The sequence below is a fragment of the Aquila chrysaetos genome, chromosome 5 (genome assembly GCF_900496995.4).
Source record: "Aquila chrysaetos chrysaetos chromosome 5, bAquChr1.4, whole genome shotgun sequence".
Lineage (NCBI taxonomy): Eukaryota > Metazoa > Chordata > Aves > Accipitriformes > Accipitridae > Aquila > Aquila chrysaetos.
In genome coordinates, this window is record NC_044008.1 from 38,308,980 (window position 1) to 38,336,275 (window position 27,296).

The following is a 27,296-nucleotide window of genomic DNA, read 5'->3' on the forward strand; positions in this document are numbered from 1 at the left end:
GAGCCTGTTTGCCCTGATAGAAGTTTTATTACAGAATTTTAATGGCACTGCAGGAGTAAGATAGTCATTAGAGCCCTAAAACCCAGCCTGAAAAATATACATTTTACATATCTCGTTAACACTCTGCTGCAGGTCTGGTCTTAAAGCAGGAAACTAGTTTCTCTTCAGTAAGAAAATATATGTTGCTAAATGAAAAATATACAGTTAGAAGAGTTACTGGCTTGCAAGCTGCTTGTCTGGGGGTTAAACCTCTACCAGCTCCAGAGTGTTTAACTACGGTTCATTCACATGTAAAAGAGGAAGAGGTATAGTGTATATAAAAAAAAAAAAAAAAAAAAAAGGCAAAGTTCAGGTATGCTCTTTTGCTCAGTCAGTCCAATTAAGAAATGGCCTTGGCTTCGGGTAGGAACGCTTCCCAGTACTTCACCAGCTGTGGAGAAAAGAGAGGGGGAGAGTCAGGAGCTCGCAGGCAGTTTGCCAGCACAGTTTAAGCCCAGAGCAAGTTGAGAAGCATTTGGGCAGGGGGGCAGAAGCCCTTCCACAGAGCACAGCCCCCCCCCCCCCCCCCAAAAAAAAAATGCATCAGTGGGGATGCAACACTGCTTATATTTTGCCCTGCTCCAGCCCGTGGAGGTTCAACCCCTCCCCACACCTGGGGAGCAGGACACACCAAGAGTGGGGGTTCACGAGCTCGCACTGCTGAGCTTCGAGAGGTAAAACCATGGCAGGGGCTGGAGCTACTCACCTGTTGCTGAGAGTTTAATAACGTCTCAAGGTATTTAGTGACATGGTTTCTGAAGTCCTTGGATTTCTCTTTCTGCAAGAGATGGGCGCAGGAGTGAGTACAAGGCTGAACAAACCACCAAAACCCTCCAGCTTTTGAGGGGGAGGGAGAAACCACCAGGATTTTCCTGTTCCTCCTGGGGCCCCACAAAGAGACCAGCACAAGAGCCTGAGATGCTGAGGATGATGCTCATCTCTGGCCACAGCCCGATGGCTCAGAGGATCTTTGCCCATGCACCTTCGTTTTAACAGATACGCTTCTCTGTGTGGAAGCCCCCTCTTAGCCAAAAGAGATCAGCTCTGCCCACGGCAGTTGGTGCCCCAACTCACACATGTCCAGATTTACCAATATTGCCAACCGCTGCACTAGGGAGCGGGGTCAGGAGCCAAGGTGACCCTTTGCTAGCCCAGACTGGTGTTCCCAGCCAAGGCACATCAAGGCCAACCAGCTGGTGGGTTGCATGCCGAGGGCAGGGCCAAACATACCTCAAACCGTATCACTTCCTTGCGGATGACGGCAGAAATCCGTTCAAAGTCCCTTTCGTACTGTGTCACGCGAGACTCCCACTGCAGAGAGAGGAAGCGTGCTGTTTCCAGGGGAGGGGAGGCGAAGCAGCTCTCACTCCCCTCTCCCAGAGGTTTCGCAGCCACGACTGTTCACGTGAGAGGCTCTGCTGGAGCAAAGTCTGGCATTTCTGGTCCTCGCCACCACAACAAGCTGCATCCCCTGCTTGCTGCAAGCTCAGCAAGGAAGCCACAGGAGGTGGGACCACAAGCAGTCCCTCCTGCAGCTTCCCAGGCTTCCTGTGGGGCTTGCTCAAGGCTGGCTTATCCCTTGATGCAAGCGTGGCAATAGATACCTGTCCCTTCAGCTCAGAAGGTCCCCTTCTCACCACTCAGCGGCAGAGCGCAGAGGGAAGGAGCCGAGCAAAGACCCCGGCACTCTTCATTCCCTACCTCCGAGATCTCCTCTTTGGCCTGCTGCAGCTTGTCGGGTTTGTTGGCCCACAGCAGCCTGGCCTCCATCTCCCTCTTCTTCTGCAGCATGGTCTGGGCGTCCTGCCACCGCTGCCAGGTCTTCATGCGCTGGTCAAAGGCTCCCTGAAAGGAAGGAGCAGAGACTGAGCTCTGCTCTGCCTCTGCTACGACACCAGGAGCAGCAGGCAGCTGCAAGAAGCTCTGCTGACAGTGACAACCATGCCTTTGGTAAGGGGGACATCTGCTAACAGCAGAGCTGTTTCATCAGTGAGGTCCTGCGCCCACCTCAGTGTAACCAAAGCTGAGCCAGAACACGGACTGCTCTACTACCGAAGAAGCCCAGGTGCAACGTCAACCAACTCATGCTTCACGAGCAGCTTTGGGACCTCCCTCCGTACAGGGCTGGCAGCACAGGATTTGCCCACCTGCTCTACAGTTTGGCAGGAGAGTCATCGGAAAAGCTCCAGCTACGCACAGGGTTCAGCGCAAGCCCAGCCAGGCCTGAGGCCACCTACTGAACTGGCAGCATCCCAAGCACAGTGTCCAGCCCATCCCCAAGCTCTGCTGCCTGCCTGCTTCAGTCCTGCCATCGAGAACAGCCAGCACAAGGAGCTGCCTTTGCCCCGTCCCACACTGGATCTCCAGCAGCAGCTCACAGGCATCTGCCAGGAGGCCAGATGGTTTTAGCAAGCCTGCAAACCACGAGCCCAAGCAAGGAAGACCTCATGAGGCTTCTGAGCACAACCAGTCAGACTGTGGGGAAGAGCTAGAAAAGCAGAAAGCAGTATCCGATAGCCTGGTCAGAAGGACAGAGCAGGCAAGAGAGAGGTAAAGTCTGAGGCAACACTAGGGCTCCTTGACAGAACACCCCAGATAAGTCTTATTACGTCCAGCACTATCAGAGATCTTGGTCCTGCTCTGGAGCACCCACCACACACCTCAGTACAGACTGGCAGACCAAGGAGGCTTTGCCTCCTCACTAGGCTGCATTCTGGCCTCTGTAGCCTCCAGAAACAACTGCTCAGAGGCAGGACATGTTTGGGGCAGGAACAAGTTAGCCTGCCAGACTTGCAGCTCACTTGGGACTGGTTTCCTTCAGCCTCCAGCAAGGAGGCCAGTGCACCAGGCAGGCTGCACGGACTTGAAGACTCAAGCTGTTCCCCAGCAGGCGCTTGGCAGATCTATTTGCAACACCCAGATCAGAGGTTATCACCTCACAGCCTCTGCAGTAGCCACAGCCGTCACCTCTGGCAGGGTTCAGGCCACCTACAAGCCACGAACTTGCCCCACATCACCCCTGGAGAACAGCAGCACAGCCAGGCCTCACCTACCCCGCGTCTCCGATCTAACCACTCCAACACGTGCACAACTGGACAAGCAGCAAGCTTGCCCTCTGCCTGGAGAAGTCAGAGGCATGCCATGCCCCGGGCTTGTATTTAGAAGACCAGCTGCCTCCTGGCACACCTAAGATCAGTACTAGGAGCAGCAGCATAGCCTAGAGCTTGCCCCAAAGGAGTGCTTACCCTTACAACTGAGAGAAGGCGGATGTAGTCTCCCAGGAGCTCGGCCAGGAGGAAGAAGTCATTGTTAGCCTGTTCCTGGTGCAGCTGTTCAATCTTCTCTTCAACTTCGGCCAGCTGGGACAGCGCCCGGGACAGGGCCGTGTTGTCCTCCGAGCTCCCCAGCATGGCCAGACTCTTTGCAAACTGGGCTGTATTCAACGCTAGCTCTAGTGAACAGAATAAGAGAGTCAACTGATGGGCCTCACTACAGCAGGTGCTCTGCAAGTAAAGCCCCAGCCTAGAGGTCAGCCCAAGGAGCTGCTTTTCCGTAGCCCCAGGAGCCATCAGCTGGAAGAGCCAGCACTGTCTCGGTCAGAGCTGGCAGCTTCTGCAGCACGGCAGGAGGAGGGCTAGCCAGCTGTGGCCAGGGAGGAGAAGGGAAGCAGCAGGGTGGGAGGACAGGCACAGCTTTGCAGAAGTCAGCCAAAATATGCAGAGTAAGAAAAACATCCCTGCTCCCTGCCAGAGGACAGCTCAGAATTAGTAAGAAGATCAGCTCTGCTCAGGTTTGCCACGGCAGCCTTCATCCAGCAGGACACTGGTTCACTTCAACACCATCATCCTAAGCTTGTGGGGCTGGACAGAAGAGGTGGGATTACCGTTTTCCTTCTGTCTCTCATGATGAAGAGACTGAGAATCCATTACAGAAAGGAAGCACGGTCATATCTTCTCAGAAGTGCCTCCTAGGACACCCACGTGCTGGGAACGTCCAGTCAGGCACCGCACAAGGCTTAACTGTTACAGGCCAAGCTACAGAGCAAGCGGTACCAAGTTTGTTACCTTTCCTGTGGTTCACTAGTGTTTCAACGACAGCATGCAACTTCCGTAGCCGCTGGTCCTCGCACTCCACCTCCTGCAGCTTCTCCTCAAACCACTGAAATGGGTAAACCCAGAGCTGATTCCCACAGACGGCATCGCTGCAGAGCTTTCCTTGCATCTCACACCCAAAGCCTGAGCTGGGGAGAGCACGCAGCGCCAGAGCAAGGACAGCCCAGAGGTGTCCTAATACTTACTATGTCCGATTCGTTCATCTTGATGGTCATTTTACTGACAGCATCCGTAGCTTTGTTGAACATCTTCAGTATTCCTGCTCCACTCAGGGTCTGGGTGCCTACTGCTCTTGGTAGCTATAAAGAAATAGAAAGGTTTGCTTTGCCACGAGATAAAAATCAGCTTAGCGAACAGCCACCACAGTGGCATCATTCTCCCTTGTGGGTCCCTTGACAGGCAGGGTTTCTCTGCACACAGCAACACATGCACCACAGCTACTGCAAAGGAATAGCCAAACACACCACCTGAGCGGTGCCACAGCCTGTACAATACTCCCAATAACAGGACTGGAGGGGTTTTCAAACAAATGAGGAGTTCCTAAATCTTACACCGTACCTGGGGTCTGCCTGTTCTGCTTGGCCAAGGTAACACAGATCTGCAAGAACCAGCCATGCCACTTGAATCCCTGAACTGAGGGCTGCCCAAGCTGCCACAGGTCACACAGGCACATAGAAGTGCTTCAGAGCATCTCTCCAAAAGCAAGTAGCAGTTTGCACTATGGGGGGACACTAGAGTAGAGCGGTGCTTTGACACTGGGAAATACTCTACACCAGCCACCGACTTCCAGACGGAGCTGCATCTGCTCAGCAGCAAAGTGAGGTGTTTCCATGATGTCTGCTCCTACAGCAGAGCCCTCCAGCACAGCATTAGTGCTGGAATCACTCAGGCTAGGGGTTCCCCAGGGCTCAGCCTCTTTAAGAATGACTTCTCCGCATCAGGTGTGCAGCTGGGCATGGTCACACTCTCCTTGGAGGAGCAGGGACCACATCAGCCACATGTTCCAGTACAAAGCCAGCTCTCCCTTAACATCTCAGCATCAGGCCAAGCCAGCACAGGACCACCCTGTACCTGCAAACAGCAGGCTACACTCCTGTCATGGATTTCAGGGAACAAAGACTACCCCTGCTCTCCACGCGTGCTCCCACCATGATGTAGGCAAGCTAGGCCAGAGCTCTTTATGAGCGCACAGTGCTTAGACAAGCACTGACACAGAAGAAAGTTCTGTTGTATTGAGATTGTGTGGCAAGGTTGTGGTAGCGGGGGGGGCTAGAGGGGCGGCTTCTGTGAGAAGCTGCTAGAAGCTTCCCTTATGTCCGACAGAGCCAATGCCAGCCGGCTCTAAGACGGACCCACCGCTGGCTGAGGCCGAGCCCATCAGCGACAGTGGTAGCGCCTGTGGGATAACATATTTAAGAAAGGGAAAAAGTTGCTGCACAAGAGCAACAGCAGCCAGCAAGAAGAGTGAGAATATGTGAAACAACTCTGTAGACGCCAAGGTCAGTGAAGAAGTTTGTGGAGGACTGTCTCCTATGGGAAGGACCCCACACTGGAGCAGGGGAAGAGTGTGAGGAGTCCTCCCCCTGACGAGGAAGGAGCAGCACAAACAACGTGTGACAAACTGACCACAACCCCCATTCCCCATCCCCCTGCACTGCTGGGGTTGGGGGGGGAGCAGGGAGGAGGTAGAGAAAATCAGGAGTAAAGTTAAGCCTGGGAAGGAGGGAGGGGTGGGTGCAAGGTTTTTTAAGATTTGTTTTTGTTTTCGCATTACCTTACTCTGATTTGATTGGCAATAAATTAATTTTCCCCAAGTCAAGTCTATTTTGCCCATGATGGTAATTGGTGAGTGATCTCTCCCTGTCCTTATCTCAACCCACAAGCTTTCCATCATATTTTCTCTCCCCTGTCTAGCTGAGGAGTGATGGAGCAGCTTTGGTGGGCACCTGGCATCTAGCCAGGGTCAATCCCGCACATCTGTTATCATCACTGGTTAAGAGCTCTTACAGGGTTCTGCTGCTTCTCACTGAGCTTTGAGCATCATGCCTCGTTAACTGCTTGTGTACCATTTCCTTCTGCAATTCCAAGGTACTTGTAGTTATGTTATTCCACACTACTGACCTCCTCCTTTTCCAAGAACTCCCTGACATCTGGGTCCTGCAGCATTGTTGGATGGCTGACCACTCTCCGTAGGTACCTGTGGAGAGGAACACACCAAGAGTTACTTTGGTCATAGCAAACCTGGCTTCGAGCCATCACAGTGAGCTGCAACACACTTGTCATTTACTCTGAAATGGCAGTTTGGCAGCTGGAAGTCAGGCCCAACAAGCTGTTCTCATTCACCCACCAAGAGTCCTACCTCCCTGCGGGCTTCAGTGAGACTAGCCTGCAAGACCAGACCTGCCAGACCTTTGATTAATACCTGCTATAGCAAGAAAGTTACTTGATACGTCAAGTGATCAAGATGCAGCCTTACATCTTTAACAATGACACATTAATAGATCTTACAGAGGCTGAAGCTGGAGGGGATCAGCATCCCAGTGCTAACTACAACAGTCAACACAGGTGACAGAGCAAAGGCCACTTGTGGCCGTGTAGTTAGGGTGCAAGTTAGAGAGCGAATTGTTTCTCACCTGATCTGCACTGTTTGTACAATTACTTAACATCCATATTTTTGGGCTCCTGAGACAGTTCAGTTTTCTCCCTGCCTTGTCAGTGGAGTTTGGCCAGATTTGCACCAAACACCAGCAGAGGCTTTTGAAGCAGAAGATAGTTTTACAGAGTCAAAGCAACACTCTGCAGTTGCAACTCTTCAGCGGCCTCCAGGTTTGCTGCAAGCCTAGAAGCAGATGGCTTTTCTCATGTAGGGAGGAGAGTGCAGCCAGTCTGACCTTCCAGAGGTCCCTTGCTTGGTTCAGGCACGAGGGGATAGCTGTTGGGGTCTGTACCTCTCTAGAGCAGCCCGTCTTTTTTCTAGGAACTCTGCAGAGGAGGAGTCTTCTTTCCCAACTTTCACTTTGGTCATTCCTAGCACAGACAGAAGATGCAATTAATGAGCTGCTTCAAACTCAACACATAAGATAGTGTGGTTTGTTACAAAGTACAGACTATCAGGGTGACAGTAGAGGAGAGGTGTTTTACAATGGGAATTAGACCTTGCATCAGCAACAGCTACTTGGAAATTTAAAATCTGCTTATATTTAACATCTAGCAGCAGTTGACATCCAGTAAAGAAGAAAAACAATGCCAGGCAAGACCAGAAGGGTTACAGGTCTGGACTCAAGTGAACAGCAATTCAGTGACCGCGCAGAGGATAAGGTTTTACTCTACATCAAGCAGGTGTGGAGGCACCTGCAAACTCAAACGAGGCTTTAAGCCCAGAGGTCCAAGTACGGAACCAGTTTTGTCTGTGCCACAGAACCCAGATTATTTTCCACACCTGCTTCCCACAGCTACTCTGCAGCTTCCCTCTCAGCTTTGAGACTGCAGGCAGGCCTGTCCTTCAGGCACAAAGCTCACCATCAGAAGGACCCGCTCTAGTGCTCTGCACCTCCACCACTCACCTATGAGGCTCTTCTCGGGCGGTGGAGGAACGATGAACCCATTTTGGGCATGCTTCTCCGACAACTTCTCATAGAGACCCAGAAAGTCACTGAACCTCCTTTTCACTGAAAACTGCTTGCTCCTGAACATTGGCATGCTCGTCTGGGGGAAGAGACGAGACTCAGATCAGACTCACCCAGGGAAGCTTGCCCCTGCACGCACAGTCTTGCTAGCTCTATCTGCTGTCACTTCTGAGGATGAAGTAGGACAGCTTGAGCTCTGCAAGAGATAAGGAATGAATAGAGCAAGCTTTGGCCTAGGTTTTCAGCAACTTACCTCCTAACAGTTCTCCTTGGACTGAGCAGCAGTATTAATGCCACTAAATAACAGAGCAGCTGTTACTGTGGCTGCAGGCTGCTTGGTAAGCCCTGCCCACTGCCTAACCCCATCACCCCTGCTCCACGCAGGAACAGGGACCGCTGTCAGGTCACACTTTATCACCTTAAGACTACGGGGGCCACCAGTGGCTTTTGACTGTGTTTGCAGAGCACAAGTGGAGGCTAACAAGTCCCCTAGTCCCCTTCACACACCGTCAGCTTCAGACCACAGGAAGCCTGTAGTCCAGCAGCTGCTGTACAGACAGCTAAGAACAACTTTTTGCAGAGCTCAGAGCAGCACCCCAAAGCTCTAAGCAGGGCAGCAGCTGCAGAAGGCTCAATTTCTTGCAACTAGCCCAGGAGAGCAGGTCCTGACATGAAACTAGCTACAGCAGCAGACCTTCAGCGAGAGACGGGTTCAGGTCAGCTTAATCTGATGTGACCATCGCCACAGAACCTTTAGCAATAGCCTCAGTGTCTGGGGCTCTCCCTAACAGATGTCATTCCTGCTGCTCAGTCCAATGCTGAGCATCGGTATCAGTCAGGACTGCAGAAGTAACTGGCTGAAAAAAAAGACAGTCTCCTTTCAAAGAGATTCAAAACCTATTTCTCAGCTAGGCTCATCCTTTGATCTGTAGGGGTGGATTATAACTCCTGAATCCATGTATCAAGGCATTCAGACCTCCTGTCTATTTAGGTCACCACTGGCTTGGCTAAGAACAGAGTCCAGCTGCCTTCAAGCATGGAAAAATAATGGCACCTCATCTCAGGAGTGACAAGTTAGACGTACCTGTGTTGACACTTTGTAGGCTACATACGCATTCATGCCATCCCCTACAGAAAACAGAAACAAGGCATTAGAATCACAAGATCAGCACTTTCCACTACCACCTGACTGCAAAGCACAAGGCTCCTGCAATCTCCTGGCCTTTGCATGCTTCAGTGGTTCTGATCTTTGGCCTCACGGAGCCCCAGATCTTCACACAAAACCACAGGCAGCATCTCCCTGCGGGACCCTGGACTCCTGCCCACTAGGCATTTCCCCAACCTGACTGCTTAGCCCTCCTTTTACTTCCTAAGGCAGCCAACACTGACAATCAGGCGCTTGTTACACCGACAGCATTTGGGCTGACTCCACACATCTGCTCAGCACGCAACAATTCGGTGGCTGTACAGCACATGAAGCAGTCTATTCAGAGGATGCAAGTCAGACAGCCCCTGGCTGCATGTGGTTGGATTCTGAAACATCACAGGCAGTTTTCTCCAGCTAACACAGAAATCCCCTTGTCTACCTGGTAGTTCAACTGAAGGGCATCCTCAGAGGTCTGATGCTACCCCTAATATACCTCTTATTTACAAGTCAGTGCACCTCCCAGCGCCAGAGATCACAAGCCATGGAGTGAGAACAAGCTGCCACTCGTGACACTGCTCCGCTGGCTGGGATCAGATGTTACCTTGGGTTCTCTGCACCCCAGGGACCGCCACGTAGCTGGCCAAGTTCCTCTGACCCCCACTTTCAACAGAAAGAAACCCTCTTGTTTCTCAGTTTGAAGCCAGAGCTGCTTCCCTGGCAAGCACAGCTGCTAGGGAAGGTGCTAGAGCATGGAATAATACACTTAGTTTAGGTTAAGGCGGTTTCGCCTCCCCCTTTCCAGCTGCACACAGGACAGTGTTGCCTGGAGGTCAAGTCAAGTTGGTCACCACAGTTCCAGATACCAAGCTCTCCTACTGCAAGCATCACGTTTCACCCTTCCAAAAAAAGTGCTCCTGGCTCCCTGTCTTTGAGGTCCCCGGCTTTCCAGAACCTACTTCTGCATTTCTCATTTGTGACCTAAGCATTTTGCTTTGTGTAGCTCCACTTCTTCTAGATGTTGGAAGAAGTCTTGGAGAAGTTACTCTGGGATTAAGTTTGTGCTTGCAGAGACAGCTCGAAAGCTGGAGCTGTGGCACATGGAAGTGATAGCTGCATTCGGTCCTATTGCCAAGCCTGGCTTGTCTAACTGTGCTTCACTGTGCAGCAGGACAGGACATTAACTCACCAACTTTCTCTGGGTCACTCACTCCTACAGTCAGCTCAAATTTGTCCTCCTGTTCCTCTTCTTCCAGCTGTTTGGAGTAAGTACACAAGGACAACAAGTTAAAACTAGAAAGCCAGGCTTCAAACCACCCCAAACCAAGAAGTCCCATACATTACGACAAGCTTGTCACACTGCCAAAGCATCTTTGGCACTTCAGGCCAAGGCCATTCTATAAAGCCCTTCAGCTTCTCACTTGTGTCCAGGCTACATGTTCCAAGGATCCCAAACTAGATTTGTCTTTACTTACACCACTATCTGCACAGACTGATGTACAAACTGCTCAGCCCCAAGGTGAAACTCTGCAGAGTCCAGCCTCAGCTCTGCGCAAGACATTTCCCTTTGGGCTCTTTTCCATCGTGATTTCAGTTCTCATCCAAAACAGCGTAAGATACTGAACCTATGGAAAAGGTAAGTACTTGTACTTGTAGGCACACAGGGATGGAGAGCCAGGATAGCAACAGGCAGACCCCGTCTGAACAGGTCTTTCCATCGTACCCTGCTTTGCTAAAGGCCAGTGGGCAGCTACACCACAGTACTGCCTCTGACAGACCACAGAGGCTTCAGGCTTGCTTAGCAAGCATTGCAGTGCCTCATTAGTGGAATGGTGTTAAAGGACCGGGTGAAGCACAGCCAAGACTGGCCCCATATAGCCTTTGGTCTATGAACCTGAAGGTGACAGCTTATCATTTCGCTGATCAGCTCAGCATCCTGGCCTAGTTCTGCATTGCTCCTTCACTTAAGCCAGTCTGAAGCCAACCTGAGACACTACTCCTGATGGCACTGCAGAGTCCATCCTCATGAGCTCAGGGGTGCTTGGGGCAGAAAAGAACCACTTTCTTTGTCTCCAAAATAGTTTCAGTCTCTCTACAGGAGAAAACCCAGATTTAGGCCAAGTACCACCTGATTAACTGGTTTTGGCAACCAGACTACAAGTTCCACTTAAGGACCCTGTGCTCTCATATCATCCAGGAGACTATTTCTTTTAAAAACATGGACAAGAGCAGCTACACTACTTGCCCCATCTGCAGCAATACAGCATGCTAGAGCTTCGAGTCAGAGCTCAGACTCTCAGGACCAGATCAGCCGCTTGCTATTTCGGCTTTGGAAGCAGTCTGCACCACCACACGAGTAAGAATGCCATCAGGCTGACCTGAACCCCACTTCAGCCGTATCAGTCCCAGACTGATGGCCTGAGATACAAGCCAGGGCATCCAGTATGGCAATTACATTAACTGCATCACTTAAGATGCATGTTTACAACTAAGTAAACAGACAGGTTCCTGCCAATTACAGTCTGAAACCAGCAGGGCAAGTTGGAAAGCTCAGAGCAATTCTCACCTCCTCATAGCTCTTTGGAGGGTTTCTAGAAGAAGAGCTTGCAGCTACTTCTAATGAGGGGGCAGGATTGGATGCTTTGGCCAGTTCCTTCTTCTGGTTGTTTTGCGTGCTGTCTAGAGACAACTCTACAGTGGCATCTGTCAAGAGAAGTTTGCAAGGGTCAGCCTCTCTACTTTGAGTTTCTGGAAAGGTAATTTCAATATTCTCAGAGAGGTTCATGGGATCTAGGGAGTAACTATAGTCTTAATTAGCAAAAAAAATCCATAGAGAGGACACCTGTAAGCATTGGGAAGAGCACAACTTAATGCATCTTCACTGCAGTAAGAGCATTTGATCAATCCTGCTGGAGAACATTAAGTTAATCCAATGAACTTCTTATTCTAGAAGGAGCCAGGCATCACTTCCTTACTGTGTGCTAGAGGAGCCGCACACTATAACAGCTAAAGCCAAGCTGGATTTTCACACGGCACGTAGGCCAGCCTGGAAGGTAGGCTCCTTCCCAGTACAATTCTCCACCCAGAGGAAGCAAAAACTTCCATCTGTTAGCAGGTGTCTTCAGAATTGACTCTCAGATGCCTCTGCCAGAGGTCTCCAACCATGCCAGGGCTGGGGAAGGTCTGACCCTCCTTGTTTTCCCCTGCTGAGGGGTGTTACGTTTCCTGTTCCTTGGGAACAGCCACGTCTCTACTAGAGATGCTTCCTCCACCTGCATGGAGGGAGGAGAAGGTAAAGAACAAAAGTCTTTTAACTCTGAGAAGACACTCACCACCTCACAGTTTAAGGCAACAAAACTAAAGCAAACCCCATTTTAATGCTCTTCAGCTTCCAAACAGTTAATCCTGCCACATGATTATGCTAGAGACCTGGAGGAGGCTACTCCGACCTTCCTAAAACCACCACCAGAGCTTAGTGCTTCCAGAACAGGCTGGAACATGAGTCTGAGATAAGGACCTGTGATAGTCCAGAAATATCCATGACCTGCATGTCATGCTTAAAAGCAGATCACTCCAGGCTTAGAGTTCAGAAAGCCCCAAACACCCAGTAGATACAGACTCGCCTGCAAATAAGTCCTGATCATCTTGCTCTACACGAACCCCATTCTCTTTGGAGGTGCTGCTCACAGGGAGAAGAGATTCCCTTTTCAGTGCCGTGGGCTTGCTCTGTAAGAGAATTAAAAGCACATAAGCAAGAGGTCATTTACACCGAGGAATGAAGGCTGGAGGACCAAACAGCTCACCTTCCTAGCCGCTGCCACACAGGGTCACTACTGTGTGAGCAGAAAGGCCAGAGGACATCACAGACTGCTTCCCTTCCACCCATCCTTGAGCATTACAACCTCTGCCAGCAAGGCTGTACTGAGGCATCTGAGCCGTTAAGGACACCAAGTATAATGCGAAACTTCATAGCCAGTTTTAACCCTGATTTTTAGCAGAACAAGAGCAACTAGCACGTCACTGGGACATGCCAGCCCACAGGCCAAGTGTCACAGCCCCAATCCTTCCGCTACAGGTGTCAGGAGTGGTAGGCAGTGGAGTACACACAAGTCCTCCTGCTCACAACACCCATAACACACCCAGCCATCCCATTTCCAGGGAGTGACTTGCACACCAGCACTAACACCACATCAAGGCAGGTGGGCAGCACTAGGGAGCCTCCAGCACTTAATAATCATAGTGAGCCGAGCACGCTGCCGACAGGAGATCCCTTGGGAAAGCCAAGCTGTCGCTGCTGGCAGCAGAGACCAGCGGCAATTTGCTTGCCTGAAGGCAAGACGCCGGGGACCACACAAGCCTTGTCAGCAGCTTAACTTGTGCTAGCAGTTCAACCGCCACCACAAGCCGAGCTGCCCTTCCCCAGAGGGCTGCTTAGGGCCTGCATGAAGGCAGCCGGGCTGTGCTTTAATGCAGCAGCTCACTTCCAAGTGGTGCCAGAGGAGCTCACGGACTCCGCTGCTCCAGCACTGCTGGGAGCCAGCTTCATGGAGCCGCACCGTCCCCTCCTACAACACCCCTCGCAGCAGAGACAAGGCTGTCACAGCTGGACTAAAGCTGGGCATGGCTCTCCGTGTTTTGCAAAGTGATGCTGGCAAAGTCTTGCACGCCACACTTTGTGACCTAAACCTCGTGCTCCCCATGTATGGCTCGGCCAGGACAAGCCAGCCCGGAGCCCCAGGGCCGGGACTTAAAACACAGCTGATTGTGCCACAGCAAACAGCCCCTTGGGCACATAGCTTCGCGGGGCAGGGGGGACCGTCCCGGCTACTGGGAGCAAGCTTGGGGACATGGTAAAAGCCCACCTGAGAGCTTGGATGCCAACCAGTCCACCACACCAGAAGGCAGAGCTATTTCTGCATTCCTGCTGCAGACAAATGCTACGGACGCTGGCATCACGAATCATCCCTCATTTTGCAGGCAGACAAGCAAGTACAAGTTATTCCAAGCAAGAATCAGACAGCAAGCGCTATTCTTTAATTGTCTTCGCAGAGAACAGAACAGGTCTTTGACGGCCAGTAAATGAAGCACTATTAGCAGCGACTCCGAACCGAAAGGCTCCTTGGCACTTTCTTCAGCAAGGAAACATCATCGGTTCCCACTGCTCCTGAAGGAGTAAAGCGGTGCTAACGAGCCCACCTCAAAGATGAGCTGCAAATCTTTGGGTACTAAAACAGCAGTACTGTTTGATGGTGAGTCCTCCTGTATTGTAGGGTGTTTTCCTGGAGGAGGAAGCTGGGACCGCTCCCAGCCTGGATCACAACAGTTATAGGCAGGAGCTACATTTGCAAGTGATGGAGAGCAGGGTACTCACCCACCCCAGGGTCTTTCAGACTGGCACCCAAGCCAACAAGAGTGCTACCACCACAAGGACCTCTTCCAGCCAGCAGCCAAGCGAACAAGAGGGCTACTACCACCAGTGACCTATGTTAGGGACATTTATAAGGGGTCTCATTCAGATCTTCTGCTTCTGCAGGAGCTCTTCAAGCTGGTAAAGAAACCCCACTCTACAGGAACAAGGTAAGGTGGGCTCTGAAGTTTCCCTAATGAGTCTCCCAGCTCTCAACCACAGAAAAGGGCTATCTGCTTTTCTGCCATGACTGGTTCTCAGCATGCCTTAAATTTAGTTTCTAAGACTATGAAAGTACCATGCCCTGTTCCTACTTCTCCATCTGCTACTACAGAAAAGCCATGGCCTCTTTTAGATCAGCCCATGACACCACACCCACCACCTCAGAGGCCTGATTTAGCACACCCCGACCATCACGTGTGCAGGCAGAAGCTCCCTAGGTCCCCCAGCGAAAGCCTGATGCTTACCACAGGGAAGCAGACCTTGCGTCAGAAGATCTGGTCCTTGAGGGCATCCCTAGAGAGGACTGTGGTCATGCAAGGATTCAACCTTCATCAACTGGAGGTCCAGCTCCAGTTATGTTTGTGCCTGACCCAAACACTTCTTTGCTGGCTACCGTATGATGGCTAAGCACTGTCAAGCCAGCTGAACGCCAGCAGCCGGGTGGATCTGTCTCACCAGCCTGACTCCCCTGCTTCACAGAAAGTGTTTTCCTAACGCTCAAGGGCAGACAGACAAGCAAAGCCACCAGGTCGCACAGAAGAGCCAAGTACTAGTTATGACAGTTGCTTCAACAACAACACTAAGCACCTGATAAGCTGCTTTAGCTTAACAGACTCCAGTTTCAGCAAAGGGAGGCTTTATTTGCATGAAAGCCCACAGCAGTTGGCACTCGTCCATTTAGGGAGGCTGCTCTACCACAAAGCAACGAGCCACCCACCATATCTTCCAGTTCTTCAACTAAGAAAGGTCCTGAGAAGTTCAAGACCATCATCATGCCCTGGTGCCAGCATCTTCCTCTTGCAAGGCCAAGATTGCACTTTCCCACGTTATTTTCAAAACATACAACCCCACGGCTGTTTTGCCCAGACCAATGTGAGAGTTTCATTCTCACAAGCTCACGCAGGGCAGAATCTACCCACATCTCCCCAAATCTGCCTTGATCCCTGCTGCTAAGCCACCAGCAGAAGACAGCCTGCTGCTGAACGAGCACGGCTCAAGGACATCAGGGCAGCACCAGGCCAGGAGCTCCACCAGAATCGGGGCAGAGACAGCTCCGGCTTTATGCCGGTGGCAGGAGAAGCTTGGCTGGGCCAGCTCCGTTCCCAGTAGCAGGCAGGTTTGCATGTTCACAGCCACGGTCTCCTGCTCGAGGCCTCCCTGAGCCCAACCCAGGGAAAACATTAGGGCTGGGAAACTGCAGACAGGTGAAGGTTTCTGGAGAGCTTCCTGCCAGCGACACCAACTCCTCCTGCCCTGCCAGCAGGAGCAGGCAGGCTGGAAAAAGCCTGGGTGAAGCAGGCAGAGGCCACGAGTCAGCCCTCGCAGGGGACAACTTGACCAGCCTCAGCTCGCAGAGCTTAAGAAATCAACCCTAGTACCTGAAGCATTCAAGCAACCAGCCTGCTGGAGGAGACAGCTTCTGCGGCCCCTCTAGCAGAGATCCTCACTCGGTGCAGACGCCAAACCTACGAACTCGAGGCCAGTGGCTGGCTTGGGAGGGATTCAGCTTGGGAAAGCACCAGACAGCATTTTAACTCCCCTCCTATCCGCTGGTCACTATCTGGAGCAAACGCCAGCACAGCTGGCCAAAGCTGGCATGAGTTAACACCAACAGCCTTCAGCAACCAGGGATTCATGCACGGGAGACCATTAGAAACAAGAAAAGGCACTGAAACCCTTCACTATTCACACCTCCACCTTCAGCGAGGAATTTGTGCAGCACCACAGTGACCTGGTTTGCTGAGCAAGTACCACCAAACTTTCCTAGACCCTACTGCAGCCATTTGTGCCAGTACAAGGCAAGGGAGGTCACCAAGGCGTTGGCAAGCCTCCCCATCGTGAGCAGGGGACCTTGGGTGCCTCCTGTCATCTCACCGCTTCTGCACGGAGGGGTTCATCCCCTAGTACCAAACTGAAGGCAGCAAGCACCGCGTCAGGCACACCAGCACCCTCTGGATGTCAAAGAGACAAGAGCTGATACTGGGGGAAGGAAGACAGGGCTTTTCCCCACTGAAGTCTCATGGGCTGCACAGCAAAGATGCTGAGCTGCGGCTGCCACCAAGTTTCAAACCAGCGAGGCAGCCTGCTCATGAGTTACTCTGACCCTGATCGGGGGGAATATCGAGAAGCAGGCAGTCACCCCCAGCACCATGCCTGAGCCACGCCGGGACATCTTCACACGGACAGGCTCCTTCAAGACGCTTGGGTTCTGCAAGAATTGACAGGTTATAACCCTGGGGAAACAGAGACCAGCCTAGCAGGAGCCGTTTCACAGTCCTGCAGCCAAGGGAGCCGCCCGTGACCCCAGGGCCCGCTCCCTGACCCCTGGGCACCCACGGCATCCCCCTCCATAGCCACCCAAGGTGCCTGAGGAGCTCTCGGGGAGGGAGAAGATGCCGGGCTCCCTGCAAAGCCCAGAGGCATCATTCCCCCCTTTTATTTTGGGGGGTTCCCCCCTTTTTTAACCAAACCCGGAAGATGCCACGCCGCTGCCTGCAGGCGCCGGGCCACCCCTCAGAGAAGGGCCCACCCGCAGGCACCGCCAGGCCCGACCCGACCCGACCCGACCCGGCCCGGCCGCTCCTCCCTCACAGTCGCCCCGGGCTGGGCCTGCCCCCGGGGGCTCCCCCCCCACTTCCCGCCCGCACTCACGGTGCCAGTGAAGATGTCCTCGCCCTCCGTGTCGCTGTCGGCCGCCCCCGGCGCGTCGCTGTCGCCGCCGTGGGGCTCGGGGAAGGGCGGGGGGCGGCGGTCGGCGGGGGAGGGGGAGCGGGAGCCGCAGGCGCCGCCCGACGCCATGTCCGCGCTGCCGCCGCCGCCGCCGCTTCCGCCTGCGACAGCCGCGCCGGAAACCGCCGCCGCCGTAACCCTCCGGGGCGGGGCCGGAGGGGCGGGCGGCCTCCGGATTGGGCGGTGTCTCCGTCTTCCCCGCCCACCCCCGCCAGGGGGAGCCAATGAGCGCCGCTGTTTTCCTCCGCCGGCAGGCGTCGCTCCGTCCCCATGGAAACGGCCACGAGCCTGGCGGGGGGCGGAGGCGGCCCGCCGGGCCGTACCACTGTGCTGACGGAGGGGGAGGGCGTGTCGCGTGTGTCCCCCCCCCCCGCCCCGGGGGCAGTGGGCGAGCCCAAGCCTGAGGGGGACGAGGCGGGACCTCGGCGGGGCGGGCGTCCCCCCGGGCTGGCACCCTGCGTCCCCTCAGCGCCCCGGCCGGGATGGCCGCGGTCCCCTCGGTGCCCCAGCCAGCTCTGGTCCCCTCAGCGCCTCGGCCGAGATGGCCACGATCCCCTCAATGCCTCGGCCGAGGTGGCCACGGTCCCCTCAATGCCCCGACTGAGATGGCCGCAGTCCCCTCAACTGAGGGGACCCAGCTGAGATGGCCACCAACCCCTCGATACCCTCACCCAGAGGCTCTGGTGATGTCCCAACCACGATGGCCACAGTCCTCTTCCCGCCCCAGCCACCTTCCCTGGGATACCTGGACCCTGAGGCAGTCATGGTCCACCCTCAGAGCCCTGAACAAGATGGCCACAGCCCCCCCAGCACCTCAACCAGGACAGCCGCTCTCCCCTCCGCGCCCCGATCAGGATGGCTGCCTGTTCAGCTCGAGGGTTTTCGGGAGCGGCCCAAGAGAGACGACGCTGCCACAAACCACCTCAACCCCCACCTTTGATTCCTCCCCTAAACATCCAGTAATAAGTCCTGGGCAAGCCCACAATACTCTTCCCCGTATCCCAGTACGAGTCCCATACCCCCCAAGACATCCCAGTATGAGTCCCATACCCCCCAAGACATCCCAGGATGAGCCCCATATCCCTGAGACAGTGACCACCCTTGGTCCAGCCGTTCACTCATGGTGATGGGTCACCACCACCCCGTGGGGTTGGTGGTTCTTTCGGGACAGTGCCAGGAGGAGCTGAGCAGAGCGGTAGGTAAAGCAAAGCCAGGTGAGACACCTTGGACGATCATCAGCTTTGGGTTAAGGGAGAAGATCCCGATGCAGATAAACCAGATGGGGTCCCTGACCTGCTGGACACCCCTCGGCTGAATTAATTCACCAGGTGAATTCACCCCAGGGAGAGGGTCTCTTTCTCCAGGTGGGAAGCCCCAAGGGGAGCTGCTGGGTGGTGCGAGTCCCTCGGTTGTGGGAGAGTAACCAAAAGAGACCGATTTTCCTTCTTTCATCTCAGCTGTTTCCTGCAATGAAGCAGCAAAGCCCAGTAGAGACCTCCAGCCCTTCTACGTAGGAGCATTTGGTTTCATACACGACTGCAACCACATTGCACTTTCTTCCTTCATCCACGCTGGCTCTCAGGCGCTAGGTCTGCACTCCGCTCCATTGCAAACTGAAAACATAACATGCCTTATCCTTATCTTGAAGGTTTTGCTGGCATTCTCCTCTCTTCCTACAAATCAGTGAGCAGCTGTTAGTTCCCTTATGTCTGAAATTGTCTCTAGGGTTTGTGGTGGCAAGGTCCATCCTTTTGCTTGCAGGTGGGTCACCACGCAGGTATCCTCCCCGATTGTCTGGGTTTGAAACTCTGGGTTTCACCCTGATCACAACCTGCCAGTGTCACTTGTTTGAAGTGACATAGTAGCAGATGGCTAGGGATGCATAGGCATGAACATAGCTGTCCCAGAGAAGAACTTTCCAACAATAAGGTGTGAGGAGCAAGTGGAGAAAGCTTTGAACGTGCTTTTGGCAAACCTGATTTGGAGGGCAGGAGAAAGGCTGAGGCTGTAGGACACCAAGATCAGCAGGAGAGGCATCAGGATGAAAAAGGCAGCTGCCAGAATGATCTGGAACTCCTTCCAGCTGGACCTTGCACCCTTTTAGATGACTGACAGCCTACACCCCACCTCTAGCACAAAGGGCAGGAGTCCCCCATAGGTCCTGCATCACATTTGCAGTGTCTCTTATCTCTGTACCACTGTATTTAGGCATCTCATTGCTCCTCTGAAGCGAGTTTCAGCAGCTGAGATCTGAGCTGTCTTGATAAGCCATGGACATAAATCCCACCCAACCATGCAGCCATATCGATCACACGTGCATTAGTGTGGACGATGTCAGTTTTAAAGGAATATTTTCATCTACATGTGGTTGGAGCTTAGGCACATATGATAGCTACCAGTCTCAGGATGAGACAACTTTCTGGTGCAAACCTCTCAAATATACACCAGGCTTTGAGTGTCAAGTTTAGACGTCTGGATGGACATAGGTGGCCTAGGCTCAGATGTCCCATAGGATTAGGGGAAATCCCACCATATTAGCCAGGCAGGAGCCACAAAGCTGGTCTGTGTGACCAGACATCACACTTAGGCACCCCCTCAGCCCTAGATACAGAAGTGAGGGTCAGCTTGTGGTAGCCATGGTCAGTTAAAATTGCTCAAGAAAGATGCTTCAAGGTACTTCATCATGATCATGTCTGCAAGCCTTTAGGCTAACTAGTCTTTGAGAGCTCAGTAGAGAAAAGAGCTGCTTTATTACCCACCCATGTATGTTCGAGATCCCCCATATCCTTCCCCGTGTGCACCCAGATGCACCCTCCTGCATGCACAGATCTTCCCTTTCCCCTCAGGGCAAGCTCTGACCCCATCTCCCCCACAACATCCCTTTTCTTCCAGCCCATTCCTCTCCCAGGGGGCTCAATTCTCCTCTGTCCCCAGCCCCATGGGTCCTGTGATCCCCTCCACTCCCCTGTGAGCACATTGCCTTCTCCTCCATCCCTCTATCCTCTTTCTGGGTCTTCTGTGCACACCTCCCTGCTTCTCCTTCCCCTTTACTGTACACTCAGATCCCCACCATCCCGGACCAGGGGTCTCCATGCCCAAGCGATGCCTCCAGGACCCCTGGGCTTACAGCAGAAGCTGTCCACAGGAGCCAGAGGAGCTCATTAATCACCTTTTTATTTTATTTCAAGTGCTGTACACAAAGTCACTCACACCCCCAGGTGCTCCCAGCGCCCCTGTGCAGACCCTGCCTTGACACCCACCATAATCCAGTGTTCACCACTGCTGGGTGCGAGGCCAAAATAAGTTACGCCCCCCCCCCGTGCTGTGCTCCCAGGCACTGGGGCAGGTCAGCATCAGCCCTCAGGCACCGGCCCTGCCAGTGCCCGGTTCACCCAGAGTGCCCTGCACCAGGGTAAGTGTTTGCTTCGAAACTCAAAGTCACAGCAGCAGGCTCTGCCCATTCCCAGCACTGCTGGCCCCGGCTCCCATCCCCTGCTCCAGGGGCTCAGCAGGGCATGGCAGCCTCCGATGGCAGCGGCGAGCACCTGCGGGGAAAGGATGAGGTTGGAGCAGTTTGTCACACTCCTGCTGCTGGCAGCTGCCGGGAGCCTGCCTGCCCAACCAGCCCAGGGTGCCCTAGAGCTGCTGGCTTAAATTGCTGGGGGGATCCCCCCAGCTTTTCACCCCCCACTTTGATTCATCCCACAGGGATGTGCCATCAAGGTGTGGTGAACCTGATGCAAATGCAAAACCCAGCACCAGCTGGCACGGTCCTGGGATTGCTAAAAGCAGAAGCAAAGACACAAGGATCAGCTTAGCCCAGTGAAGGTTTGGAGACTTGTGTCCAAATGGGTCCCCAAGGGGACAGAAGCAATGAGCCCCCAAATGCTGTCCACTGCGTCTGAGGGATCCCTGGCAGAAGCAGGGAACCATGCCAGGCAGTACTCACTCCATCTTGGCTTCCAGGTGGTGGATGGTCTGCTTGTCCAGGTAGCGGCAGAAGAGCGAAAGAAGGTTGCTGGGCAAGAAGAGAGGCTCCACCAGTAAAGCCTTGGGCACTTGCGACAGCTCCCGGGCGACCAGGAACACCATGTCTGTCCTGGGGGCATCAACGCAGGGGGTGAGCGCCCCACTAGCCAGCAAACCCCAACCCCACTGCTCGCACAGCCCCTCACCACATCTCGAAGTCCCCTCTGCGTGGCTCCAGTGGCACATCGGAGGACAGCAGCCTCTCGCCATGGCTCAGCAGGGAGTAGAGCAAGGAGATCCCAAACTGCAGGGAAGCACCAGGAGGAGTGTCACAGCCGGCAGCGGTGGCACCCCAGGGGTGCCACAAGGCTCTGCCCTCCTCAGGACCGTGTACCTGGTTCTTCAAGGCCATGGTGAGGGGGAGCTCAGGGGACTTGGGCAGAGGCCTGGTCATCTCCTGCAGGACCTCGATGAGTTTGCTGAAGGTCATTCCACCCACCACCTCGTTCAACGGGCTGTAGAGCATGGGAAGAGACTGGGCAGGGTAGAGGGGAGAGCAGGGATCTGAGACTGTTCGATTCATCACAGCCACAGCCCCATCCCAACACCTCGGGGGGGGGACACAAAGGCCAACACTGCACCCCGCCCCGGGGGGGACTGCTACCAGGACTGCTTTAAACCCTTCTGGAGACTTTTTCTCCTCCTCCTCAGGGAAGGAAAGAGGCTGCTGTCTCATGTCAACCACACCAGCTGCCTAGCCATGCTGGGACCCAGCAAGATGGGCCCCCTCCATTGCCCAGGGTGCCCCCCCCCAGCAAGAGCAGACAAGGGAAGAAGGCAGCCTGGGATGCCCCTGCCCTGTCTGGAGGTTCTTGCCTCATCCAACATGTCCTTCTTCATGAGAAAGGGCAGGTGGTGGGTGATGGTCAGCAGGATCTTCTCTGCTTGCTCCTGGGTCAGGCGGGGCAGCAGCCGGGCCGTGAGCTTCTTGCCCTTCCGCACACACAGGAGTTGCAGGAATTCATCCTCTGCCTCCCTGGGGACGAAGGCTCCATTGGCACAGATCCCAAGGGACCTGTAGCATCTCTGCCCATCCAGAAGGACCAGCATCAGCTCCAGTGGAGGACAAAGCTCATGGGCAGGGTCAGCACAGGCCACGGTGACACACAGAGGACAGGATCCAACCCTCCCCATGACCATCTGAGCCCCACGAGGACCAGGACACACTGCCTGCTCGCCTCTCTCCACAGCACAAACTCACTCTGCACTGCTGCAAGCTCCGATTTTCAAGGCTTGGTAGAGACGCTCCACTTCTTGGCTCTTCTGCTCCTGATAGCAGGGCTGCTGCTCCTCTGGGGCCAGGGATGTCTTCCGCTGCATGTCCTCCACTTCCAGCAGCTGCAGGAAGAGCTGGAGAAACAGCACGGGGTAAAGGGGCAGCTTGGAGCATCTTCTACCAACTGGTTATTCAGGACCCCTGCCCAGGTTGATGTCCCCTCACAGAGCTCCTTGGATGAAAACCGAGTGTCTGCACCATCCCACCCTGCCCCAAATCGTGGCTCGCTCACCTTCTCGATCCTGTGCAGCGCCCGAAGCCGATGGCTCCCTGCAGCCTTCAGGAGGGGAGAAAGGAAGGCACAACGGTTACAGCCAGCACCAGACACCGCTGCCGGCAGAGCGCTGGGCCAGCTGCTCCCTGGGGATCAGAGGTGGCTTCAGGATACAGAGCAATCCCACGGAAAGGCCACAGCCAGCTCCGACTGCCCAGAGCCCCATCCCACCCCTTGGCAGGGGAGAAGCTCCCACTGAGCTCACCACCGAGGCGGCACCGGCTCAAACCGTGTGCCCCATCCCGCAGCTCTGGGCAGCACACGTGCTCGGTCACAGCAGCTCCTAAAGCTCCTGCTAAAGCTGCTCCAGGGCCCGGGGAAAGCTCGGAGCGGGGTTTCCAGGCATCCGTGGCACCAACCAGCCCGGCTTCCCCTCACCTACCTCCTCCACAAGGGCATGGTGCACAGCATCGATGGCCCGGCGAGGGCTGTAGCAGGTGGACACCGCAACCTGGCCCAGCGAGCCCGCGATGCGCACCACTGGAAAAGTGATGGGATACGGTGAGACCACATCCCACAGTCCCTCACCCAGCCCCCCACTGCCCACCCCAGCCCCTCACCAGAGTCATATGTCTCCACTTTCTGGATGAACGGCGTGACCAGCTTGGGGGGCTCCTGCTTGTTGCGCCCGCCGAGCAGCTCCTCCTCTGCCTGTTTGCGCTCCAGCCGATGGTAGTACGTCTGTAATGACAGGCATAGCCAGGAGGGGAGGCACCACGAGCCCTGGCACCCTCCGGCTCCCAAAAAGATGAAGTCCCAGCCCTGAGGAGCAGAATAAGCTACTGGTGCTGCCAGCAGGAGCTCACCTGGTAGTAGTAGTCATCATCCATGTTCTCGCTCTGCAGCTGGATCATCTCCACCTTGACGACCCAGTCCTTCTCCTTGGAGGTCATCAGCCCAGCATAAGGGTCCACTTTAGGAGACCACAGCTTCTTGGGGGAGATGCTGGCACAGGAGAAGGTGCAGCCTGCTGTGATTGCCCAGAGCCCCCCCCCAACCCCGCAGCTCCCCGGGGACCCCCTTACCTCTGTGCCTGCCCGCCTTGCTGCTGCCGCTGGGTCAGGATCCGCTGGTGCTGGGGGTGAAGCTGGGTCATGTGGCTGGGCACACTGCAAAGGAGACCAGATGGGGGTCAGGGGGCTCAGCACCACGCACTAGAGCCATCCCCAGAGGGGGGACACCCCCCAGCTGCTTTGTAGGGCTCCTCCGATCCTACCCAGGCACCCGGGCATCCTGCTACCTGAGGTTCAGCTGGCCACTGGCTGATGGACTGAAGAAGAGAGCGGCATCCAAAGAGGGAGACATGGGACCGAAGTGCATGGCGAGAGGCCGTGGAGGGCTGCTGATGTTGGGTGACATGGGCCGGAAAGGGGTTGGAGACGCATACCCTGTACCCTGGAGAGGGAGAGAGAAGCGATCAAGCACCTGAGCTTTCCCTTCTGAGGGTCCTGTAGGGGTCTGTCAGCTCCGTGCTGGCTTCTGGCTCCCATCTGCGCAGGGGCCACCCTCTCCCTGCATGGAGGGGACACGTGGGGCACCACAGCAAGGTGATACTCCCCAGGATCCTGCCACTACAGCTGAGCAAGGCAAGGGGACCCGGGCGTCACCAGGGATGGCATGCCCCGCGTCCACCATCACTGCTGCAGCATGACACCAAGCACAACACCATGCCCGGTGCAGGTCCCATGGGGACATCAGGACAAATAGATTTATGAAGCAATGGCTACACCGGTGGCTCCACTTTCCCCATGGGCAAGACACCGGAGATGGGTGCTCAAGATTAGATGGAGCTGCAAAGTCTGCCCCAGACAGCAGAGCTTTGGGGAGGCAACGTCTCCATCTCCTGCCACTCCAGGGCCACCTCAGAGGGGACATGGCCATGGATCACAGCCCACTGCGTTACCTGGTTAGAAGTGAAGAGTGGAGAGGGTCTGCGAGCTGGCGCGTAGGGCCGAGGGGAACACAGGGAGGGAGTCATCAGAGGCGACTGCTGCAGGGCAGGAGGTGGGAGGTGTCACTGGGACAAGCCTGTCCTCAAGGCTGCACCTCTGTGGAGGGGAGGGCAGAGAAAGAGGGGATGCAAGAGCCCCCCAAAACCCATTACCTGCTGGAGAAAGCGCTGGGGGAACGACTTGGGGGACATCAGTCTTAAGTTGGGGTGCTTGAGCCGGGAAGAGCCTCCATAGCCCCTCTGCACTGGGGAGCCAAGGAAGTCGAGGGCCATGTTGGTGGATGGTGGGGGCCTCTCCAGGACCTGGAGGATGGCTTTATCCTGCAGGGAGGAGGCAGCAGGAGATGGGAACGGGGCCCAGCTGGGATCAATTTAGCTCCCCCAGCATCAGGCCGCTCACCAAAACCTTTGGTCATCACTTAACCAGACCATGCACCAGCCAGGCTCCCACCCTGGCAGCATGCAACAGCAATGGACCCACAGGGACGCCCGGCATGGGGGTCCCAGTCCCCCCAAACTCAACAACTTTGCCTTCGAAACCAGGCTCTGCTTAGGGCAGGCACCTCCACCCACAGCCTTGGCACCTAAGAGACACATCTGTGCACGGCCAGACCCGTGACAAAGTCCCCTGGTCACCCCAAATCGCCTGCATGACCCTTAGCCGCTCCCCGCGGGCCTGGCGGGGGGTACCCACCTCCAGAACATGGTGGGGTGGGATGCTGCTGGGGCAGGAGCCCCACACCACAGGATCCATTGCCAGCTGGAAGACAGGGAGATGGATCAGCACAGGGAAGGAAGACAGGAGAAGAAGCACAGGGGCCACTCAGCCTCATCACCGGATGGGAGGGGACATTTTTACCACGTCTTCTTTGCCAAACTCTGCCCAGCAAGCACCAATCCTACTGTCCAGCACCGCCGAGTCTTGGCTCTGCAAGCAAAGAAGAGGTTACAGGCACTTACTCAGCCCTGGCACAGCAGGTCTTCCTCCCTTGGGCAGCGACGAAACTACCCCCCGGTGCCCTCCGTGGGGCAGGACCCACAGGCGTGGGGATGGAGGGGGGAGCAGTGGGTCCCCGCCAGCCCCTCTGTCTGCCTGCCAGGCAGGGGTCCCCTCCCTCTCCGCTCACACGTCACCTCCAGCGTGGGTTTGCTCTGCACAGCTCTCATCACTGCCGGGTCCCCCAGGTCATTGGGCTCCTCGCAGGGCTCCTGGTCTTCCTCCTGTTCCTCAGTCCCCAGCTCCTCCTCCTCCTCCTCCAACTCGGAGCCAACCTGCTCGACCTCCAGCTCCATCCCACCTTCCTCCTGGGGTTCTCCCAGCTCCTCTGGCTGCTCATCTGCTCTGCGCCCTGGTTCCTCCCCAGCCTCGGTCTTCTCTGCCACCGCTTCAGCCAGCTCAGGGTTCACCTCCAGAGGCATCAGGAGTTTTGCGGCATCCTCCTCAGTGGAGTCTCGGTCTTGGAGGAGGGAAGCAGAACACGTCGGGGTGGGTGAAAGCCTGGGCAGTGCCCACTGGGGTCCCTACTCTCAATCCAGCTCCTCACCAGGCAGGAGGACACCTTCCTCACCACCCACCCCCGCCATCATCCTCACCCCATTGGGTGCTGGCTGATCTCCCCAACACTGGGCCTCCCCTGAGATCTTACCTAACCCAAAAGTCATCTCGTTGTACAGGTCGAGCTCTTCATCCTCCTCGGCCATCTCCTCCAGCAGAGGTGCATCTTCCACCAGCAGGTAGTCCTCAAGGATCTGGAGTCGAAAGCAGCAGGGTCCCCGCTAAGGGAGAGGTAACCCTAACATGCTCCCAAAGTGGGGGACACCCAACCTCGCCCCCCCCCCCCCCCGCCGGTGGTGCCAGGCAGCCCCCAGTGCTCACAGCTGCTCCGCAGGTGGAAAGGGAAGAGCTGGAGCCACCAGCACCACCAGCGAGGGCAGGATCTGGTGGCTCATTGCGGGGTAGGAGCCCACTGAAGCCTGCCTGGACCGGGGCTGCGGCCACCCGGAGGTGACCCCTGCCAGTGCAGGGGATGCCGGTACAGAACAGCACCAGCGTGGCTGGCACTGAGGGACACCATTAGGCTTCAGAGTGAACACCCCACTAGCTGGGCACGGACAGCACCCGAGCACAAGGCAGGGAAGGGCACCCCACCAGCACCTCCAGGGCAGCGTCTTCTCCGGTACCGACCGCTCCGAGGAGAGCCAGCACCGGGAGAGGCAGCCCCGGAGCAACCGGCACCGAGGAGGAAGGGGAGGGGGGTGGGGGGGGACGTGACCCAGGGAAGCGGGAGGGGAGGTGGCCCGAGGGACGGAGCAGCGTGCCAGGGCGGGCACTCACAACCGGCTCGCCGCCCTCCGCCATGCCGCGGCACCGCCCTCCCGCCCGCCCGCGTCCCTCTACGGGGCCGGGCTGCCCCCGCCGCCGCCTTTTACGGACCGCCGCCGCCGCTCCGGCGGCAGCGCGCCGCCGCGCAGGCGCTTTCCGTACA

The 27,296-nt window shown here is 55.5% G+C and overlaps 2 protein-coding genes across 9 annotated transcripts; both read right to left on the minus strand.

Annotated features, from left to right (window-relative positions):
* Window positions 1–7: 7 nt before the first annotated feature.
* On the minus strand, window positions 8–17,391 carry SNX1 (sorting nexin 1). Of its 3 annotated transcripts, XM_030013391.2 has the most exons (15): window positions 17,203–17,391; window positions 12,545–12,647; window positions 11,488–11,624; window positions 10,111–10,177; window positions 8,862–8,905; window positions 7,715–7,856; window positions 7,100–7,178; window positions 6,273–6,348; window positions 4,337–4,450; window positions 4,104–4,197; window positions 3,285–3,490; window positions 1,741–1,884; window positions 1,270–1,350; window positions 746–817; window positions 8–430 (listed from the first exon to the last, which is right to left on the minus strand). In XM_030013391.2, exons 1-15 carry the CDS (start codon window positions 17,347–17,349, stop codon window positions 380–382), a joined length of 1,557 nt encoding a protein of 518 aa, XP_029869251.1. In that variant the 5' UTR covers window positions 17,350–17,391; the 3' UTR covers window positions 8–379. The 3 variants fall into 3 exon arrangements, with proteins under 3 accessions (XP_029869251.1, XP_029869252.1, XP_040979894.1); XM_030013392.1 differs by lacking the exon at window positions 11,488–11,624 and having other exon boundaries at window positions 17,203–17,319; XM_041123960.1 differs by lacking the exons at window positions 12,545–12,647; window positions 17,203–17,391 and adding an exon at window positions 11,764–11,988.
* A 3,148-nt stretch (window positions 17,392–20,539) lies between these two features.
* PATL2 (PAT1 homolog 2) lies at window positions 20,540–27,281 on the minus strand. 6 transcript variants are annotated; one of them, XM_030015454.2, is made up of 19 exons: window positions 27,245–27,281; window positions 26,457–26,559; window positions 25,945–26,267; window positions 25,670–25,738; window positions 25,505–25,570; window positions 24,964–25,131; window positions 24,763–24,849; window positions 24,100–24,254; window positions 23,885–23,968; window positions 23,666–23,804; window positions 23,420–23,540; window positions 23,242–23,339; window positions 22,818–22,862; window positions 22,511–22,659; window positions 22,126–22,285; window positions 21,644–21,784; window positions 21,456–21,553; window positions 21,230–21,379; window positions 20,540–20,825 (listed from the first exon to the last, which is right to left on the minus strand). In XM_030015454.2, exons 2-19 carry the CDS (start codon window positions 26,509–26,511, stop codon window positions 20,786–20,788), a joined length of 2,148 nt encoding a protein of 715 aa, XP_029871314.1. In that variant the 5' UTR covers window positions 26,512–26,559; window positions 27,245–27,281; the 3' UTR covers window positions 20,540–20,785. The 6 variants fall into 6 exon arrangements, with proteins under 6 accessions (XP_029871314.1, XP_029871313.1, XP_029871315.1 ...); XM_030015453.2 differs by lacking the exon at window positions 27,245–27,281 and adding an exon at window positions 27,146–27,225 and having other exon boundaries at window positions 24,763–24,846; XM_030015455.2 differs by lacking the exon at window positions 27,245–27,281 and adding an exon at window positions 27,149–27,167.
* Window positions 27,282–27,296: the final 15 nt, after the last annotated feature.